At 32.5% G+C, this 18,390-nt stretch overlaps 2 protein-coding genes across 3 annotated transcripts; one reads left to right on the top strand and one right to left on the bottom strand.

Moving 5' to 3' along the window:
* Positions 1-3,029: 3,029 nt before the first annotated feature.
* Bma-mboa-6 (Uncharacterized protein) lies at positions 3,030-6,311 on the bottom strand (the record flags this gene model as incomplete). Its single annotated transcript, XM_043078964.1, has 11 exons — positions 3,030-3,116; positions 3,344-3,502; positions 3,637-3,784; positions 3,966-4,132; positions 4,320-4,406; positions 4,599-4,707; positions 4,809-4,990; positions 5,317-5,448; positions 5,636-5,742; positions 5,901-6,008; positions 6,239-6,311. 11 exons carry the CDS (start codon positions 6,309-6,311, stop codon positions 3,030-3,032), a joined length of 1,359 nt encoding a protein of 452 aa, XP_042934898.1.
* Positions 6,312-6,885: 574 nt separating this feature from the next.
* Positions 6,886-14,764, top strand: Bma-capg-2 (Uncharacterized protein; the record flags this gene model as incomplete). 2 transcript variants are annotated; one of them, XM_043078963.1, is made up of 24 exons in its annotated part: positions 6,886-6,922; positions 7,339-7,490; positions 7,744-7,854; positions 8,150-8,244; positions 8,363-8,519; positions 8,769-8,858; positions 8,963-9,040; positions 9,666-9,827; positions 10,060-10,275; positions 10,431-10,505; positions 10,585-10,741; positions 10,883-11,023; positions 11,368-11,543; positions 11,722-11,905; positions 11,972-12,063; positions 12,178-12,270; positions 12,405-12,554; positions 12,723-12,842; positions 13,032-13,199; positions 13,285-13,392; positions 13,552-13,686; positions 13,948-14,048; positions 14,322-14,402; positions 14,554-14,764. In XM_043078963.1, the coding sequence occupies 24 exons, from the start codon at positions 6,886-6,888 to the stop codon at positions 14,762-14,764; spliced, it is 3,090 nt and encodes a 1,029-aa protein (XP_042934897.1). The 2 variants fall into 2 exon arrangements, with proteins under 2 accessions (XP_042934897.1, XP_042934896.1); XM_043078962.1 differs by having other exon boundaries at positions 7,312-7,490.
* Positions 14,765-18,390: the final 3,626 nt, after the last annotated feature.

Raw genomic sequence — 18,390 nt, 5'->3', positions numbered from 1 at the left:
ACCAGGTACCACAATGTACAAATTCGGCAACCAACGACAACAGCAAGTGTGACACTGACTACATTTTAAGTCGTTTATTGCTACCTGTGTTATTTTTTTCTAAAAATTAAACTTAAAAAATAGTCAAAATTTAACAGGCATTCATGTGTCAACACACCAAAAATAATTACAAGTAGTTTGAATTTCGAACATAATGCATACGGAGAAATATTAAAAAAGTCGTTGTTTTACGACAAGTCTAAAAGTGATCAACCCTACTTTAAAAACTGAAAATTTTCACTTTTCTTTTCTTTTCTTCTTCATTATTATATAAATCTCACTAAGTCACTACCTTCGACAAAAACTTAAATTCCATCAAATTATGGAATGCAAGAATTGTCAAATATTATTTAAAAAAACTATTTATGATCCTTAATACCATTATTGATTACATTATTGTATTATTATTCGTTAATACTGTTATTAGATTTTACTTACGTTATTGATACTGTTATCACTATCACTTCTGTTAGAAAATTAATAAACTTTCTGAAATATTATTCCTAATTTTGCATTCATGAGACGATAAAAGTGGGCAATAGTAATACCGAATCTGTTTCAAAATTCTGATATATACTAAAGAAGAACATTGATATGTCTAAAAGTTGTGATGCAGGAAGTGTAAACGGCAATTAGCTATATTCGTTATCAAATTTTTAACTACTTTAAAATCTTTTTTATTTTAAAAAAATTTTTTATTTTAAAGACAGTATCTTTAACTCTAACCTCACTTCCTCAAAATTTATGCAGATAATTAATTATAGAAGCATAGTGTCGAGGAGAAGACTTAGGAGAAGATTAAAAGTTATGAATAATTTCAAATGACATAGACTATATGTTTTTTCAGACTGCTAGATCACCGCACTGAACTTCTGAAATCAATAACTGTTGCCGATATTCGTCAAAGTTAGAGGAATGAACAATGATTGGTTCGCTTAAATATTGTTGTTATTTTGCATTATACTCCTTTAAAGATCGCTAAGTCAAATATTAATAAATCATTTATTTAACTTTCTAATTTAATTTTTTTGTTTCAAGTTTTTTTTTTTTTCCCATAATTTCAAAATACAATTCTGAATTGCGGGACTTTCTGCTACGCAATCAGCTGATGAATCAATGATGAAATAGTGAGCTTAAATTTTGTAGAGTTAGTGAGATCAGTACACAGTAGAGTGCCTTCATAGCTGTGATTTAACTGTCAATAACATTTCACAAAGTAGCACAGTGAAGAAACAAAATAGTGCTTTAGAATATGTAAACCTGTTAGAGTCACGATCAATTATGATCTCATTTGTGTACACATATATCATATATGCACGACTCTGTGCTTCCTTCACTTCAGTAGTTTGTCAACAATTTTAGAGAGGAATTTAAATTTAACATGGCGGTTTCTTACGAGAAAATCACTTTCACAGTTGTCCAGACGAATTCATGTGAAGGATTGACCGAAAAGAACATTTCCGTGGATTCAAGTACCATCCTAATATAGGCCAATTTGAAAAAATGTACTAAAAAATCGATTCATGAAAATTTTACCACCAGTTTTTGTTTGGCTTATCATAAATGATATTTGCAGCTGATTATATCCTGTGAAGTTATTAGAAGTGACTGATTAGAAAACTGGACAAGAGACCTTCTTCAAAATGCCACAGACCCAACTATTTAGGTTTTTGAGAAGACATGTAGACCATGAACCTGCTTTCCACCGAGAAAAATAATACTTCTTTACTGCTTCAGCTATTTTTCCTTGAAAAGCTTCCACATTTGTTAAATCAACTTAAGATAAAACGGAGTTCCAGGCATCACGGCATCATTAAATTATCATTTATGATCTTTGTGATCAAAAAGCTATCCTGATCAGATATTACTGGAAAAATCACTGAATCGAACCAATTGTACATGTCCCCAACACATGTTGACTTTGAGATTAAAATTTTTTTATAAACAGTTTAATAAATAATTGTCAATGGCCGCTCTCATTACTGTACTAGAGAACAAATTTTTATTTATTTATTGCATTTTCCTTATTAGACAATACAGTTTAAAAGGAAAGGAGAAATGCAAGTGTTGGAACAAAGTATGCTGTTTTTATGATAATAATTAATTGTCAGTTATTGATTATCAATTAATTATCATTGCCTATGGCAAATAATCTCTGTGATATGAAAACAGCTTTCCAAAATACTTAAAGACTGCATATTTAAAAATGAAATACTCGGATAGCATAAAACTTTTAATTGAAAAATCCAAACCCGAATGCGCGAGATCCTCCTATTTTCCAATTAAGTAAGCGTCTAGCATGTAACAGTTGTCAGTTGTTGATTGTCATTTTTTTTTTTTTTTTTTTTCTTTTTAATAAATCTGACAATCGCACCGCAACAGAGTTGTAGATTGTTGAATGAAAGCCAACAACCCATTAAATGATTCAGTTTTCCTTTGCTAATAACTATGCAATCCTCTCTTACTCTGTTTTCCAAATTGAGAATTTCATATGTATCAATGATAACAATATAGAACTGGTTATAACTGATAAGTCTCAAAAATTGGTCATCATTTTTCTGCTCTCTTGAATCGAAGAATTGAAGAAATAGATGGAATATGAGCATAGCAATGTAAGAAATGGATACAATTTTAAGATTAATAGAAATCTCTGTAAAGAAACAACCACAAATTTTTCCATGAATAAGTGAAGATGAAATACAGCATTTCCAAAGGAGATAGCTTCATATTCAAAACGGATTCCTGTTCTTGACAAAAATAAACTTACCGTCTGAAATTTTCTTTGAGAGCACATCGGCTAAATTGAATTTGATTATTAAGCTTTTGAAAAGTAAGGCAAAGTGATGAATTCAAAAACATAGCAAATTTTTACAAGCTACAACAAGACTAATACTAGGAAAAAAGAAACAAAAACAAAATGCAACAACGCTGTGAACTACCATGAAACACATGAGCAACTAATTTTGACTGTAAACATTCATTACTGCTTCTTATCTTATTGTGAGTAAATATCGATAAAAGACTGGCCATATGAATATGAAAAATATATGCGTGAAACAATATAGAGAAAGAAGTGGCTGAAATGAACGTTTAAGATATTTTACTTTCTAAATTTCATGGTTTTTTGAAAAAAAAAAAAAAAAAAAAAAAGAGCTTAGCAGCCTTTGAGGAAAAACGGCAAGATTATAGGAGAACTTTTCGATAATTTCAAAAAACAATTTGGTGTGACTCAACAAGTACGGATGAGCCTAATCATGTTAAAAAAAATCGGAAAAACCGAAGTTGAATGAAAAACATAACAAACCCTTATCCAGTATCGTGTTTTAATAAGACCAAATGTTAGAAAGCCGACACCCATCGAAACATTGATCACAATACGACCAAAAATAAATTTCAGTGGTAGCATATATGGTTGTGCTAAGTAGTGTGATAACTTCGGTGATTTACTCAGCAATAAATAAAACTATAACACAGAAGAATTAAAAAATGAGTAGAAAAATTTCAGTCACTGAATCAGAATTTTCAATTTTATTTTATTTGAACTTTCCTACTTTCACATCACAACTATACATAATTCATTGAAATGTTGGAACCTACTTGCTTTTGTGCCAAAACACATGCAAATTCCAGGAAAAAAAGGATAAAATAACCAAGATGATAACCATGCCAAATCGCGAGGTAAATAAGCGTTATTAAATGACTATGGGTTTGACTACCCAGCCACTGTAGTCGTCGATATAAATAGCTAAAACAAAATCTGGGTACATTCTCAACGAAATAGTATCAAGTAAGAGATTATCCATTGGTCCGGATGCAAAGTCCGCCTGACAAGGAGAAAAATGGGATTAAATTTCCTTGTTCCTGAATTTAAACAAATCATTTAAGCAGAAGCTTTACTATAGATTACAAATAAATCCAAAAATCACTTTTTTGCAAAAGTATTTGTGCCGACATTGAAGCTATCAATAACACTCTGAAAATCCAAACCAAATTCCCATCTTATTATATGGATATCACGAACGCCATCCCAACGATCGTTACCTTTTGAATCTTTTCCATTATAAGCAATACCTGCCAATATTGCTGCTCCTTCCTATGCAAATTATATTTAATAAATGAAATGCACAATATCTGCTTTTCCACAATCACTTTTGAAGCATCAAGCCTTTGGACCATGGCTAAATGCACCAATAGAGGACAACTGAAATCTTAACACCAATACCTGCACAACACCTGAATGCAGTCAATAGCAGATAAATTGCACATAACCGAAAACATACTGTAAAAAGCCAAACAGAAACATATCGGCACATAGTAAGTCGAAACCATAATACAACCCAAATTACTTTCCATGGAAATGAAAGTGCCTGAAACACATCATGGATAACATTTTAAAAAAAAAAATCGTTCCAAATAATATCTTATGTCAAATTGCCTCAGTTAAATTGAAAAATTAATTGAAAGAATGTAAATAGTTGCAAAATCCTCCGTCTTTTTTTAATGATTGAGAAAGTTCGGTTGTTTGAGAAATCTAAGGAAGAAATAATGGAAATACTAACAAAGAATTGGGGAGAGTTGAAATATTCATTTGGTATCCATAAAGTTCCCCAATGATGTATAATCACGTAAAAACAAGCTGCTACAAAACGTCCCAAGCTCGGCATAAACCTGAAATTAAACAGTATTATTTTAAAATAACTGTTATCACATTCAAAAGATGGTTCATTGATTCTACCAAGAGTATTTAAATTCAAAGATCAAAAACTAACCCTGATGCACGCACTTCTTTGTTGCTGTCAAGAAATTCACCAGCAACAAATGATCGGAATCGAGAAAGGGAGAAAAATGGTCCAGTAAAGGTACCGCAGAAAAAATATCCAAAAGCCGCAATTTCTAAAAGATTGGGTGGTCTTCTTATTGCTGTTTGCTTTTGATATGTTTCCAATTCACTCTGAAAAAATATTTAATTAATGCAATTAAATTCAAAAATGACAATAAAAAACACCATAACCATAAATAACGCATACTAAACCCAGAAAAAAGAACAAATGAAATAAGTCCCTTTGAATTATTCTTTAGAATGAAGCGACCAATTACATTTGAGATAGTAAAGGGGAAGTATTTGTATTACGGAATTTTTGAAACCAATTTTACGGAAAAAATATTGTCCGAAAATAAAAAAGGTTTAATTGACGAAAATCTTTATTTTTGCATTACTTTTAGCGTGACGTGACACATATAATGATTACATCAGTTTATAAAATTTTAGAAATATACCACTGGTTTGTGCCCATCATAAACATCCATAACAAGACCAATGAAACGTAAAGTCATCATACAAAACGATGTTGTCCAGTTGATATCATAATTATCTGTTTCCGAATAACTATAGCCAATTAACAAATGTCCCTGTGATCAAAAAATTTTTGGAATAAATTTTATGAAAAGCTTTTGTCAAAAAATAATCTAGTTCTTTGTCATTACAAGGACTGAACTACAATCGTTCTAACATTCTGAAATTTGTATTGGTGATATGTGAATCAAAAGATAAAGGAAAAAAAAAAAAACTCAGGATTGAAACTTAATGGAAAGCTACCAAAAATGCAATATGAGCCAAAAGAATAGAAACTTTCTGGCCTGGAAAATATGTGACAATCCCGTATGCTAACAATATACTTAGAATGCTGTGAAGTACTGCAAAACCTGGAAAATAGAACTAATTTTATAAGAAGAAGCAACTAAAAGTTTCTCTTAAAAGTTCCCAGGAGAAAGTGACTGAGAAAAGAAGTAAACAAGCCGAACTGAAATTACATTCATTCCTCCAACTCTCATCGCCCTTTAAAATGAATCAAAAATGGTACCATAGTTAAACAGATAAAGCGACACACCAGCAACTACAAAGTAAACATGTTGTACAACAGGTGACTTATTATAAAATATTGACCGATGAATTGCTGCCAGTGGGTATCCTGAAAATCTCACAGTTCAATTCACTGATACACTTTTATCAGAATTAAAATATAATAGGGTCAATCTAATTAGGTAAAGAACTGCTGAGCAGTCGAATGGACAATGTTACTTACTGACGGTTGACAACATGCTACTGCTTCCTGCTGATAATATTTATTGTTTAATACTAAACATCAAGCAGATACACTATCAACAGATCTATTTATACTTTGCTGACAAAATAACCTACCAGCAAGGATGGTAACAAATAATACCAGTCCGTCTTCACGTATATGCACTGCAGCTGATAGTGACGACAGCATTGTTTCTTCCCTTCTAGTCCGATAAACCCACTGAAATTATCCATCTCTATGTTTCCAAGTAACACTTATAAAGCTTCGGGATTCCCAACCCGGCAGGCAAACTCTAACATGGGATTAGTACAGCAGTACTTCAACCTAATTTTCACCATTCCTACGAATCTTCCAAAGACCACACTTTGCACATGAATCCACGTAAAGAAAACAAACATTTACTGCCTGTTTCTTTCGAGATCAACCACCGAGACACTAAACCCCGCGTGAACAATCGCATTAATGCATCAACCCCTCCACTCATCTCTGACCCTCTTTTCTCCTCTCATCCTCTTCTATCCATGTTTCTTTCTATCTCTAACGTAACACCGTAAGCCATCTTTCGTTATAGGACGCAACAATATTAATCAAAATTGTTGATTTGGCGGGAGTGCTGACAGATTATAACCATTGGTTTCAGTTCTGCTCCACGGTGTGGCATCTCGGGTAGTGGTCTCGGGTTTGCTTCATGCATTGGGTATTTGAAGGGCGGGTTGTATGCGAAACATTGCATGCAAAATAATATATGCATTTAGGAGCGGAAATGCCGAAGAAGCGAGTGGATCGGCCTGTGGGAAAAAGTACGTCAACTGATTTGCTTAGCAGTTTGTGTTTATTGCTCAACCATAGCTTTGTTTAAAGATATTGGAATATAGGAACTGCCATATGTCAGAAAACATCTACCAGAATTATGTTAATTTTTGTACTTCGTTTGAAGGTCTTCCGTCACTTAGTGCAACGAGTTTTGTGAGGGAAAAAGTATAAAGCAGAGTGTATAGGTTATTAGAGTAAGTTTCAGTGGAGAAGGAAACAATTTTTTCCTGTTTTTTTATTGAAGTCCTAGTTGACAAATTCCTTGGATACTCCAATGCACTGTGACATACTACATCAGTTTCGGGAAGCTTAGTTGCCCTTTAATGGATAAAAACAAATCTCTTATTCTTTGCAACGAGTGAAATGTATAATACAGGTAATAAGCACACTTTCGTATTTAAAGCGTTGGGGAATGCGAAGTTAGAGCATGAAATAAGAAATATAAAAGTGAAAAGTGAAAAAAAAGAAGATGAAGGAAACCTTTCGAAATTGGACTATGAATTAAGTTCTTATGGCGACTTGTTGGTTAAAGCTGTGAAACCGATTCGTGGTCAGGTATTTCTTCTGAACTCTTTTCTATTTTCTATGGCGTCATTTACATCACTTCGTTTAAAGCACTGAATTGAAATTATATGTATGAGACATTCCAGTGACTTAAAAATTCTGTAAGATTTTTCGTTGCGCCGAATATATATATATATATATATATATATCGGTAGACTAAGATTTCAGACTAACTGAAACAGTTTTGCAACAATATTTTCACTAGGTGAATCCTGATTCTGTACAAAAATTCTGCAATTTTCAGAAACAGCTCCTGAAACGCCTTTATTTGGATGTAGATGAAGTGTTAGAGAAGTGTACAATTAATGAGTTGAGACGTGTTGTTTACGAACCATCCTTTATTACCTCACTGGAGGTTTGTAACCTAAAATCCTATTTCAGTAATGGGTAGGATTCCTACTAGGAATTTCTTTGTGATTTTCTCTTGGATTCTTGGTAAGCGCAACCGTCTAACAATTTCAATAAAAATGTTCTCTAAAGCAATCAGCTTATTACATATATATGGGAGCTTTTTGAAGTTTCCAGAGTTTATAATTAATTTTGTTAGCAAGGTTTTTTTCTCAGTTCAGTTTTATGTGTCCGTTATTACGTAATTCAGTTTGAGTTTCAGTTTCGTATTTAAGATTATTAACGTTTCATTATTCATTCAGGGTAAGAAACTGACAGCTCATTTCATTTCAAAAATTGGTGCTGACAAATTTTGGATATTAGTGAAGAAAGTTGTCACGTCTGAAAAGACTAACAAGTTAGTAAAGATTTGTCAGTTTTCAACCTCAAGTTGAATCAATTTTGGAATTTAACACATCGTGATTTTTTGATAAATGTCTGTTATTATATTCCATTTTTGTATGCTTGTACTTGAGGATGCAATGTGCCAACTATGGTGAGGTTTTATTGTTGGCCTGGAAGAATGCTGCAAAAGATGGTGTCCATAGACTGCAACATCGGTTGGAAAGGATTTTTATGGACATCGTTTATTATTCCTTACAGCATCTTCGTTATAATAAAAAATTTATGGCGGTATTATTTTTCTGTAGTGTTTCATTAAAATTCAGTCAATAGCTTTCAGAAAATATGTGTAGTTTTATTTTGAGCATCTTGAGAATTTTACAAATATGAAATAAATAAGGCTATCAAATATGGACTTTGCTAATAAGTATTTAAACTAATGTTACAATGTAGCTGTAGCAATATAGTAAGAAACGCTGATTCTGATACTTGTATTGGAATAAATTTGAATATGTGGTCTTCGCAATTCCGAGACTTCAGATGCTTGAGCCGCTCGGAAAAGCTAGAAGCAAACAAATTGATGCAATGATATATCGCACATTCGAGCCGAATTTGTGGCGTTCTTTGAAGGTCTTCATTCTTCCTTGAATTTTTTTTAATTTCATCAGTATTCTGTTAGCCGAAAGATTGAAATTCTGAACCGTAGGTTTCTTTTTTAATTTATACTATTTAAGGCAGCTAATGAAACGGTACGATGCAATGCTTGCTGCCTCTTCTTGCCGTTCTATCCATTTGTCTCGGATGATGATATCGTATGTTTTAATTTAAGAGAACAGTCTATTGGAGTCATACCAGTTTGGTTAAGAGTTTTGTTTACTGCAGTACTGTTATAAATTGAGCATAGCTTCCTCATGAGGTACAGAGTGTGATAATATTTTTTATATTTCATATATATATATATACAGGAATTCGCAAACAAAGTTGATTGTTCAAGAAAATTATCCTAGGAAAACGCTGTACCTCTGTTGCAGATCGCACCGAAATTAAAATTAAAATCCACCTTCCATTAGTCAAAAATGCAAAGCTTCTTTGTAAGGGAGGTACATTTTCCGCGAATAATTTTCAAAATGTCTTTTTTACTTAATGTATCATTTAATTGCCATGAAATGCTAAGTTTCTTCCTCACTACTTTATGTAAGTAGGAAAAGGAATAAATCGATTCCTTTTGCAATTAATATTTTGAAATGTTTTTTTTTTTTTTTTTTAATCAGAATTACGTGAAATTGCCAATGCATTTTTGTAAAATACTTTTATGAATAAGAATTTTAAAGTACTCAAAAACTATACAATCTATTTTGACAGTACCTACTGTTAAAATAAGCAAATCCACTGAAAACCAAAGCTGTATTCCGAGATTATTCCAATTAATTCTTTCAGGAAAATGCAGAAAGCGTTAGTTTGCAGCAAGGAATAATTATCGATCTTCTAAAAGATGATAGTTATGGAATTAGATCGGAAGCATGCAGGCGTACATTATTCATACTGAGCACGTATTTCGATACATTTTCTTTAGATTTCATCAAGCAGTGCTTGACGCAGGTAGCTTTCAGCATTTAAGGCTCTTTTTCATATAACTGATTCTAAGGGCGAGATTTAATTTCATCTTTCAATGAAAGTTATAGTTGACGTATTAATTTGAATTATGCAGATAATAGACCTATTGCAGCCTGCATTTTTTATCACTTTTCCATATGGTCTAATTTTGATCTTACAATAAACAATAAGTGTCTATTATTATATGCACTATTATCACGCTACATTTCTTTTTCAGATTATCGACATTTTATCAGTGGATAGCATTGTAAGTGTGAGGATAGCAGTTTACGAAGGCATGCGCGATCTTTTACGCTGCGGAAGCGCTCTGAATGCTTGTGAGCGGGCTCTGAAATGTCTATTTGATAACAGAGGGATCAATGATCGTTGTGACAGTGTTCGACTAGCTGCGTTTCAGTTATTGAATGCGCTAGTAGGCCATCGTTTTATCAAGGTTTGTTAGTGTTTTTTCTTAAGTTGTGTACATCAGAAGGAAAACATGTTTCATTTGGCTTCTAGAAATTGTAAAACATGTGACGAATGGATGTAGAAAATCAATCAGTAGAAATTCTATCTCTTAATGAATGATGTAAACAACAAATATTTTAGCTTAGTGAAGTGGTGAAGATGGATCGTATTTTGAAGGTTTTTGCCCTTGAGGAATCTGGCATGGTGCGGAAAGAGGTAAATGAAATTATTTAAAATTTTTGTTAACTGCAGCACTTTTATTTCAATATCACTAATAATATTTTTTCCTTGCAAGATTGCGAAACTGCTGTTGCCATCATATATAAAACCACGATTGAGTCCGGATGAAGTGATCCGACGCATAATTGTTATGGGTCGAGAAAGTGAAATAGCTGCTCTGTCTTTTCATCATATAATTATTACTGAAAATTTAATGTCAATCGAACATGCTGGTTAGTTTCTACACCGTTTGTTTTTTCATACGGACATAATAAATAATAAATTTGAAACTTATTAAAAGAGATTGCTCGGATAACACTTGATATTCCTCTGCACCTTCGCAATTAAGTTTTCATTTTTTTTTTTTTCATCAGTTCAACATGCAAAATCTTTGGTGCTTGCTGTATATAAAACATTGCGTTCATTGGAGGGGATCGATGCTTGCGAAACAGACGATGCGATGTCTATATGCTCGGAGGCAATTGTATGTGAAACATTCATTGAACCAATTCAAGGTAAAATTCTACAACCTGCTTTTTAAATATCTTGCACGATATGAATACGGTAAGGTTTCGGTGATGTCGGCGACACATGGCAAAGCAATATAGTCAGTACTGCTATCCGTTAACTGGGCCTTAACCGGGCCAACAAGCGATTTTAACTAAAATTTTTATGGCAGGTTCTGTATGACCCATCAGAGGTAAATTGGTGTATAATTATGTCCTAAATACAGTAATCGTTCTCCTAATCGACGAACTTTTGTTTAGACTAGCACAGTAGTCCAAATGACTGAGTCGATTTCAGTTCGTGCAGAAAAATCGGGTTTGTAAATAGTGAAATTAGTTTTAATTAGTTGCAGATGAAACAAATGAGAAATTCGAGCTTTGGCGTTCATCGCATTTGCTGCTGAACTGTTTGGTGGTATTGTGGCTTCCGTTACGCCTTACTTTAGATGATGAAAAGTATGTTAAGGAAAATGAAAACCTGCGGAGACTTCTCACTAAATTATTCAAATTTGCATTTTTGCGTTATCGAGTAAGTAAAGATTGAAATGTTCCAATACTAGTCGAAATTGCTTGAAGGCCCTCTTGGGGTTCTCAAGCTCTAAATCAGTCTTTCAGTTTTCTTTATTGAAAAGAAAAAACTTTCTTTTTCATTGAAATTTCAAATCCCTATACTCTTAATGTTGAAATAAGCAATGAATCCTTTTTAGAATACGTCAATTTTGGAAGCAGTGATGCATTTGGGCAAGACTTTGGACAATTGGAAGGAAGGAAGAGTATTAGTATTGCAGGAAATGTTGCAAAATTGTAGTTTAGACGATGAAAAAGCTGCAATTTATTTGGAAGCAGCCACTAGTTGGAATTTTTTGGCTATCCTGAAATTTATCGGCGATGGTATGTGCACTGAACTTTAGATACTTTTGAAACCTTGTTATCAGGTCTTGTTTCAAATTTTTTCAGCATTCGAAACTGTTAAACAGGAAGTGTGCAATGATAGTCCACTGAAGAAGCGTGGGAAAAAATCGGAACTTCCGAGTGATGCATTTAATCGGGTAAGGTTTAATTTTCTTTTCGGATTGTTTTTTTTTAGTTATAAAAAAATGCAGTTTATTGGTTAGCTATTCCTGATTTCATCACTTAACTATTGTAGCATGTAAAATTTCTAGTCGTTGTTATATTTGGACCGTATTATGAAGCAACCAGAAATGAGGCATCAATTGGAGCACAACTATGCTGTTTATGTTTCCAAATATTTTAAGGCAAGGTTGTTTTATGTTAAAACTTATAACTAATGATGTATGGAATAAAATTGGTCTCTGTGTTGGTTATTTTATCATAACGTTTTTTTTTTTTTTTTTTTCATTTTAGTTAAACAAACCAGAGCTATTTTTAGGATCTCACTTTGTTGCGTCAGTTAATCATGGAAAGTATTTTTCAACAAAGATATCACTTCTCAACCTTTACTTTTACCTTTGAAAATATAATTCGTGGTATCCGTATACAGTATATTTTAGCTGTTATGATTTTCACTAGCAGTAGAAAGGTTTTTACTTTTTTTTTCTTTTGTTTCAGAACAAAAAATATCTCGCTGGGCGTTTTATAAAATCATACGAATTTGAAATAGTGCTTGAGAAAAAGTAAAAACTGGATATGGCCGGAACAATAATTGTTCTTTGATCGTAGATGTTGAAACGGTTTCTTGCATTTTTAGGATGACGAAGAATTCCTGGAAATTATACAGGATGATGTAAAGTGGTTAAAAGAATCGATTATACCAGTTTTAACGGATCTAACTGATAAACAGTTGGATATGATGATCGAAGTTTGCGAGGTAAAAAGTGTTTGCATAGATTGGGAAATTTTTGCTGAGATCATTTTGTTTAGTAGATTAGGTGGTTTTAGTCATCAAAAAAAAAAAAAAAAAAAAAAGCTTTTTGTTTTATCATTAAAAATTTAAGGATTAATCCAGCTGAAGACAGGAATGAAACTCATCGGGTAACAAATGGTTGATCCATTTCAGACATACATTTATTTGTGGACACAACAGCTTAGGACGTATAACACACCATTTGCGTTTAGGGCAGAACTGTGTGATGTTCAGTGGATTGATAATATAAAAAACAGTCATGGTGCTGATCAACTTCTTGTAGTTGTGATAGAATTGTTCAGAAATTTAATTATTACTGCGGTTGGTTTTCTAAAAATTATTGTTTTCTGTATGCTTTTATTTCAAAAACTAGAGAAAAAAGTTGTTTAATTAACTTTATTTTCAGGCCACCAGCAATGAGCTGACAGAACTAATAATGACAGACATATCGATTTCCATTTTCAAATATGTAGTCGAATGTTCAAAGTCTTTATCTGGATGTTTTGACCGTAAAGTAAAGTTTTCCAATCTTTTTTTTTCTGCTGTTCAGTTTTTCTACTTTTAGTTCGTGTCATCCTAAAATTGTACGAGTTTTCAAATGAAGTAAAGTTACATTAAAGTACTCGACCTGTTTGTTGAAAGCATAATGTTCTAATACATGTATTTATTACAGAAGACGGCAGAAGCATGGCTTTCTATCTACAATACTTTGAGCAGCTGCAGATTACTGACGTCTAATATAATTACTGAGCATGCAAAAATTATTGCTGACTTAGTTTTGGAAGAATTTTTGAAGATGAATAAAAACGTATTGGTTTAACTGAAAATAAATTTTGTAGTATGATTTAACTCCTTCTTTCATGCAGACCTGCATTCCTGATTAGTTTTTTTCTGAGATTTATTCTTTCTTTCATGTTGTTGATTTTCGAGGTTTTATTTTTCAAGTACTGAAAATTATCTGTTGCATTAGATTTACTTTTCTGATTTCTAGAAGTTAGAAATTTTCGAAAGAAATCTAGATTTTTAGAGCAGTTTCGTTTTTAAATGCATTAAAAAATAGTACGTTTAGATAGGGATTATTCAAAGCCCATTTGATCCATGCCTGGAAGTTAACGAGGTTATTGATTTCTGGGTTCACAAAATATTGCTGAAGTACCGATTATTGCGATGGTAATTCATTTTCTTTACTTTACTTTTATAATGATGTAGTTTGCCTTTATTTCCCAAGCTTTTAAATAAGTAAATTTTAGTTGGGCTAGGTGAGATCAGTGTTCTCTGATCGTATTATATACAGTTGTGATAATTTTACTTCAACTTATCTAAATGGATGAAGGACTCCCTCCAATTTTATTCAGTTAATAAATTTTTTTTTCATATTTAAGGTAATGCCATATATGAATAGGCTGGCAACCAACTAGAGCATTCATTATTTGTGTTTTACAGTTCCATGCTTGTTTATCTCAAGAATCAAATTGAAAGTCGTATCCCATTTGCAAATATCATGAAAGAGGATGAAATCCACTGGTATTTTTTTTTTCTTTCGTTTTATTCCTACACTGGTTGAAAGTCAATAGACTTTTTAAAAAAAAGATTTTTTAATTCAATCTTTACTAAGATGGATATAGCAATTACGGTTTGTAAATACGACCTCTGTTTTCTTAAGGACCGTTTTCAGTTATGGAGCGATGATCCAGTTTTTAATGCTTCTTCGAAGTTCAACAAAGAGAATTTCGAGTACATTAATTAACAACAACAGTATGCGGGAAAGTACGGATTTGTTTGGAAGGTGTGTGGTGATGCTGGGTGAGCAGTTAAAAGCATTAGGTTATAAATATGAGAAAAATGAAGTGCTTTCGCACTTGGATGCTGTTTTTAAAGAATTGTAAAACCATTTCTCTTGCAAACATAAATGTGAAATTTTCGAATATCAGTATTCTTGATTATGCTGTTTTAGAAAACAGTATAATACAATAACTTCAGAATGACTGTAAACATATAATAACAAAGACCAAGTGTTGCCACTGGTTTTTGCTAACTTGCAAAACTTTTACGGTCTTTCTTAATCTGAAGATTATAAGTTTAATATGAAACTAATAATTTAAAATCATTTCGACATTGCGACCAATCACATCTTTTTTGAGGTTATAGCCAAACAGCTTTAATTTGTATCAGTTTGAATTTTTAATAGAGGTGGTGATCATCACATAACTGTAATTGGACCATTCGTGCGTAGTGTACTTAGTTTTATGTCACTGCCGTTGTGAAGTAATCGTAATTGCATTTGTGATGATTATTGTTTCATTTCTTAGATTTTAAATTGTGTTCAACTGTTAACTATTTTTGTGAATTTCTTACGAAAAGAAAATTAAGAAAGAAAGTTTGTGGTCAAGAGCTTGGAAATTGAAACCTTTAAGGAGAGATTTCTAACCAGGATTACAGATATCATTTAACAAAATTCTGATGAAAATTTCCAATCCTTCACCTGCACTGTACATTAAAATTTTAAATTTATGGCTCGTATAAGGTTTTCTCGTATAAGGTTTTTCGCGTGAAGACCAATATACGACAACATATTTTTTCCAATTCGATCTAAGTGCCATTTCCATTACCTGTTATATGTGGTTTGCAAATAATAAATTTTTTTATCAAAAATAAGAACAACTTCCCTATGCAAATGAAATATTCGAGAAAGGTGGTTAGAAATTCTACGTCAGTGACAAAGCGAACTAGAGCCAAGAAAGTTTATATGAGTCAAATGAGAATGCTTGTACTGAAAGATTATTCCAAAGATATGAGTCATATTTCTCGATGATCACTTAATGCCAGCATAAAATCAGACAATCTGTGTAACAGAACAGAACGAGACTCGTCAAGAGTCTCCTGCATTCTTTGCAGCACAGCACCCATCGAACAAAATTTAATCCCTTTATTTCTTTTATGTAATAGTGGGACACGTTCTGTTATGCACTAGTCTGTCTATTTCTCAGCATACATACACACACGCACACAACACGAGGCAGTACGCGGTTGTTTGCAGTGTCTTCGTGCGTCCCGCAGCTGAGACAGTTGGCTTTGTACTCGTCGTGGTGATCGCACTGATTGCAGCGATCACTTATTGTCCCATCATGCGTGTTATTTATGCATAACGCTGAGGATAGCATCGTCATCTCTGTCGTCTGCTCTCTGGTCCCCTTTTGCTGCCAAAGTTGTATAACTCGTATCCTTTCACGCTACTAAACTGTTGAAACGAGAGCTTAACAGTAAGCTGTTGAGCTTTACGTAAAGTTCTTTAACGCAGCTCACAATCTGTTCATCTTTCGAGTTGATGAAGACGAGGGCTAACTGCAAGTTTTGCTTGTTGTTGTGTGAATTAATCATCAGTACCATTCCATTCATCTCACAAACATAATTATTTCTCCCATATTCTTCGAAACCAACAGATATCGCAATTAGTGATTATCTTTTGTGCACACTGTGCAAGAACATTGTGAGTCCAAATCTTTTGTTTAAATTTAACGAATTAAATCATCCTCGTTACTCTTCCCATTATTAAATTCAATCACCGATGTGTGTTTCTTTATAATATGATAAAAGTATCGATGCTCATTTTATTTTTTTACGTAGCAATTTAGCTTCGATAAAAATCAATTCATTTTTGTAATAAAGCTATCCGCTATTGAAGCAGAACAGTTTATAAGATAGAATTTACACGATTTACCAAACTGATTTTTCGATTTAAAATAATGCTTTGCAGTGACAATTGCTCAACTTCAGCTGTTTTACACTTTTGTAAGTATGTATAACCTCATCATCAATGATAGGAAATATTCCGAAGAATTCTGAAATTTCGATGAATACATACTGTATTAGTTGTTAGTATTTGCTCCTCTCCAGAACTTTCAGTTCTTTTTTTCTGCACCTATCTTTTCAAGTTTTGAATTACTTCTGCTGGTCACTTTTTTGCAGATTGCGGCTCAAAATTTCTGTCTAAACAAAAAAATTTTCTGTATTTGCTGAAGCTAAGAAAATTTCACTTAAAGTGATCGGAAAAATTTCCTTGGATGATCCTCTTCGTACTTGTTTAATAAGAATAACTCTAATGATGTATACTGAAATAAGCTTTGTCGCTTTTGTTTAATTATTGCTGGTAGTAATGATGTTCGTAGGTATAAGTTTTAATTGATATCAACTTTTTCTTAAGTTTACTGCAATCAAACTAATACTGTAGCACTTCTTACGGAAAATTTTTCAATCCTGAGTTTTACTTAAGAATTGAACTCTAAAATGTAAAATTCTGGCATTTACGGATGAAATGATTTGCTGTGTTTATTGGTTAGTTAATCAATTAAAGTGCGCAATGTTTAATAATGAAAGCATGAGAACTCTTTTTCATGACTGCAGCTTGTGCATTTTCTGTATCATACGTCATCTTACGTACGTATATCCTATCATAATTCTTTTTCAAATTATTTCTGTTGCTATTGTTGCCTTTTATTTGAAGATTTTACTGGGAAAGATCTTTGGAAGTTTGTTCCTGTTGATTAGTGAACTCTTCTTCACTTTTCCTTCGGAAATTTGTGTCTCTTCCATGGAATTACACGAAAACTCAAAAAAATCTTTTCCAATGTTTCTTGTTTGCTGCGTTCGAACTGTTTAAAATGAAATAAAAAATTACCTCGGAAAAGTGGTACTGTAATAATGGTTCAGATTCTGATATGATCCCCGGAAATGATAGCAGTAGCAGTTCTGTTTTTTACGAAATTGTACAGTAAAATGACTGATGCAAAGAGAACTCGAATTCATTTTTTGGAGTAATTTAAATCACTTTCAGTTGAATGTTTCTTTTATTTTGGTGGGATTTAAATTTTTCATTGCTTTAAGTAGTGGATATTACTTATTAGTTTTTACGTAAATTTTATCTTCGTATTTTTACTAAATTTAACATTCCATCAATTTTTAACCTCTTTTGAATCGAATTGACTATAATATGCATTCGTTAAAACTCGATCAACTAACTTCTGATATTAGTTAACTGCAATTAATATTTTTCGATTCCAGATAGCTGAAAAATAAAGTATTAGTGCTATTTTCTGTCGATGAGTAAATGTGGAAGGATGGTAGATACGGATAAATATGGAAGAAATCATTTGAAAAACTTAGAGGTGTGAAACGAATTTAAACTACAAAATTTCAACATTCATTGTGTGGAATTTGATTAGAAGTCGGACTTGATGAAATAATAAGATTTTGAAATATTGTAACTTTAAATAACTGCGAACTAGCAATGTAAATAACAAATTTGTTTCCTAATTTAAAGATAATATTCATTGTAATCAGTTATTTTATTACTGTTACCGAGAAATGAGAAAGAGAGGACAAATGCTGAGAACAAACTTTGCGCCGCTGTTCCCAAGTGAAAGTTATGATAAGGTGCTGTTTGGCCTAATTTGTCGTTCTACTTATGAACATAGACGTACGAGTGCACACAGGTGCAGCAATACAACATCCGTAA

Source organism: Brugia malayi (assembly GCF_000002995.4).
Source record: "Brugia malayi strain FR3 genome assembly, contig: Bm_v4_Chr2_contig_001, whole genome shotgun sequence".
In the NCBI taxonomy this organism is placed as follows: Eukaryota; Metazoa; Nematoda; class Chromadorea; order Rhabditida; family Onchocercidae; genus Brugia; species Brugia malayi.
The sequence above is the reverse complement of the archived record's forward strand: the minus strand, read 5'-3'. Positions and strand labels throughout refer to the sequence as shown.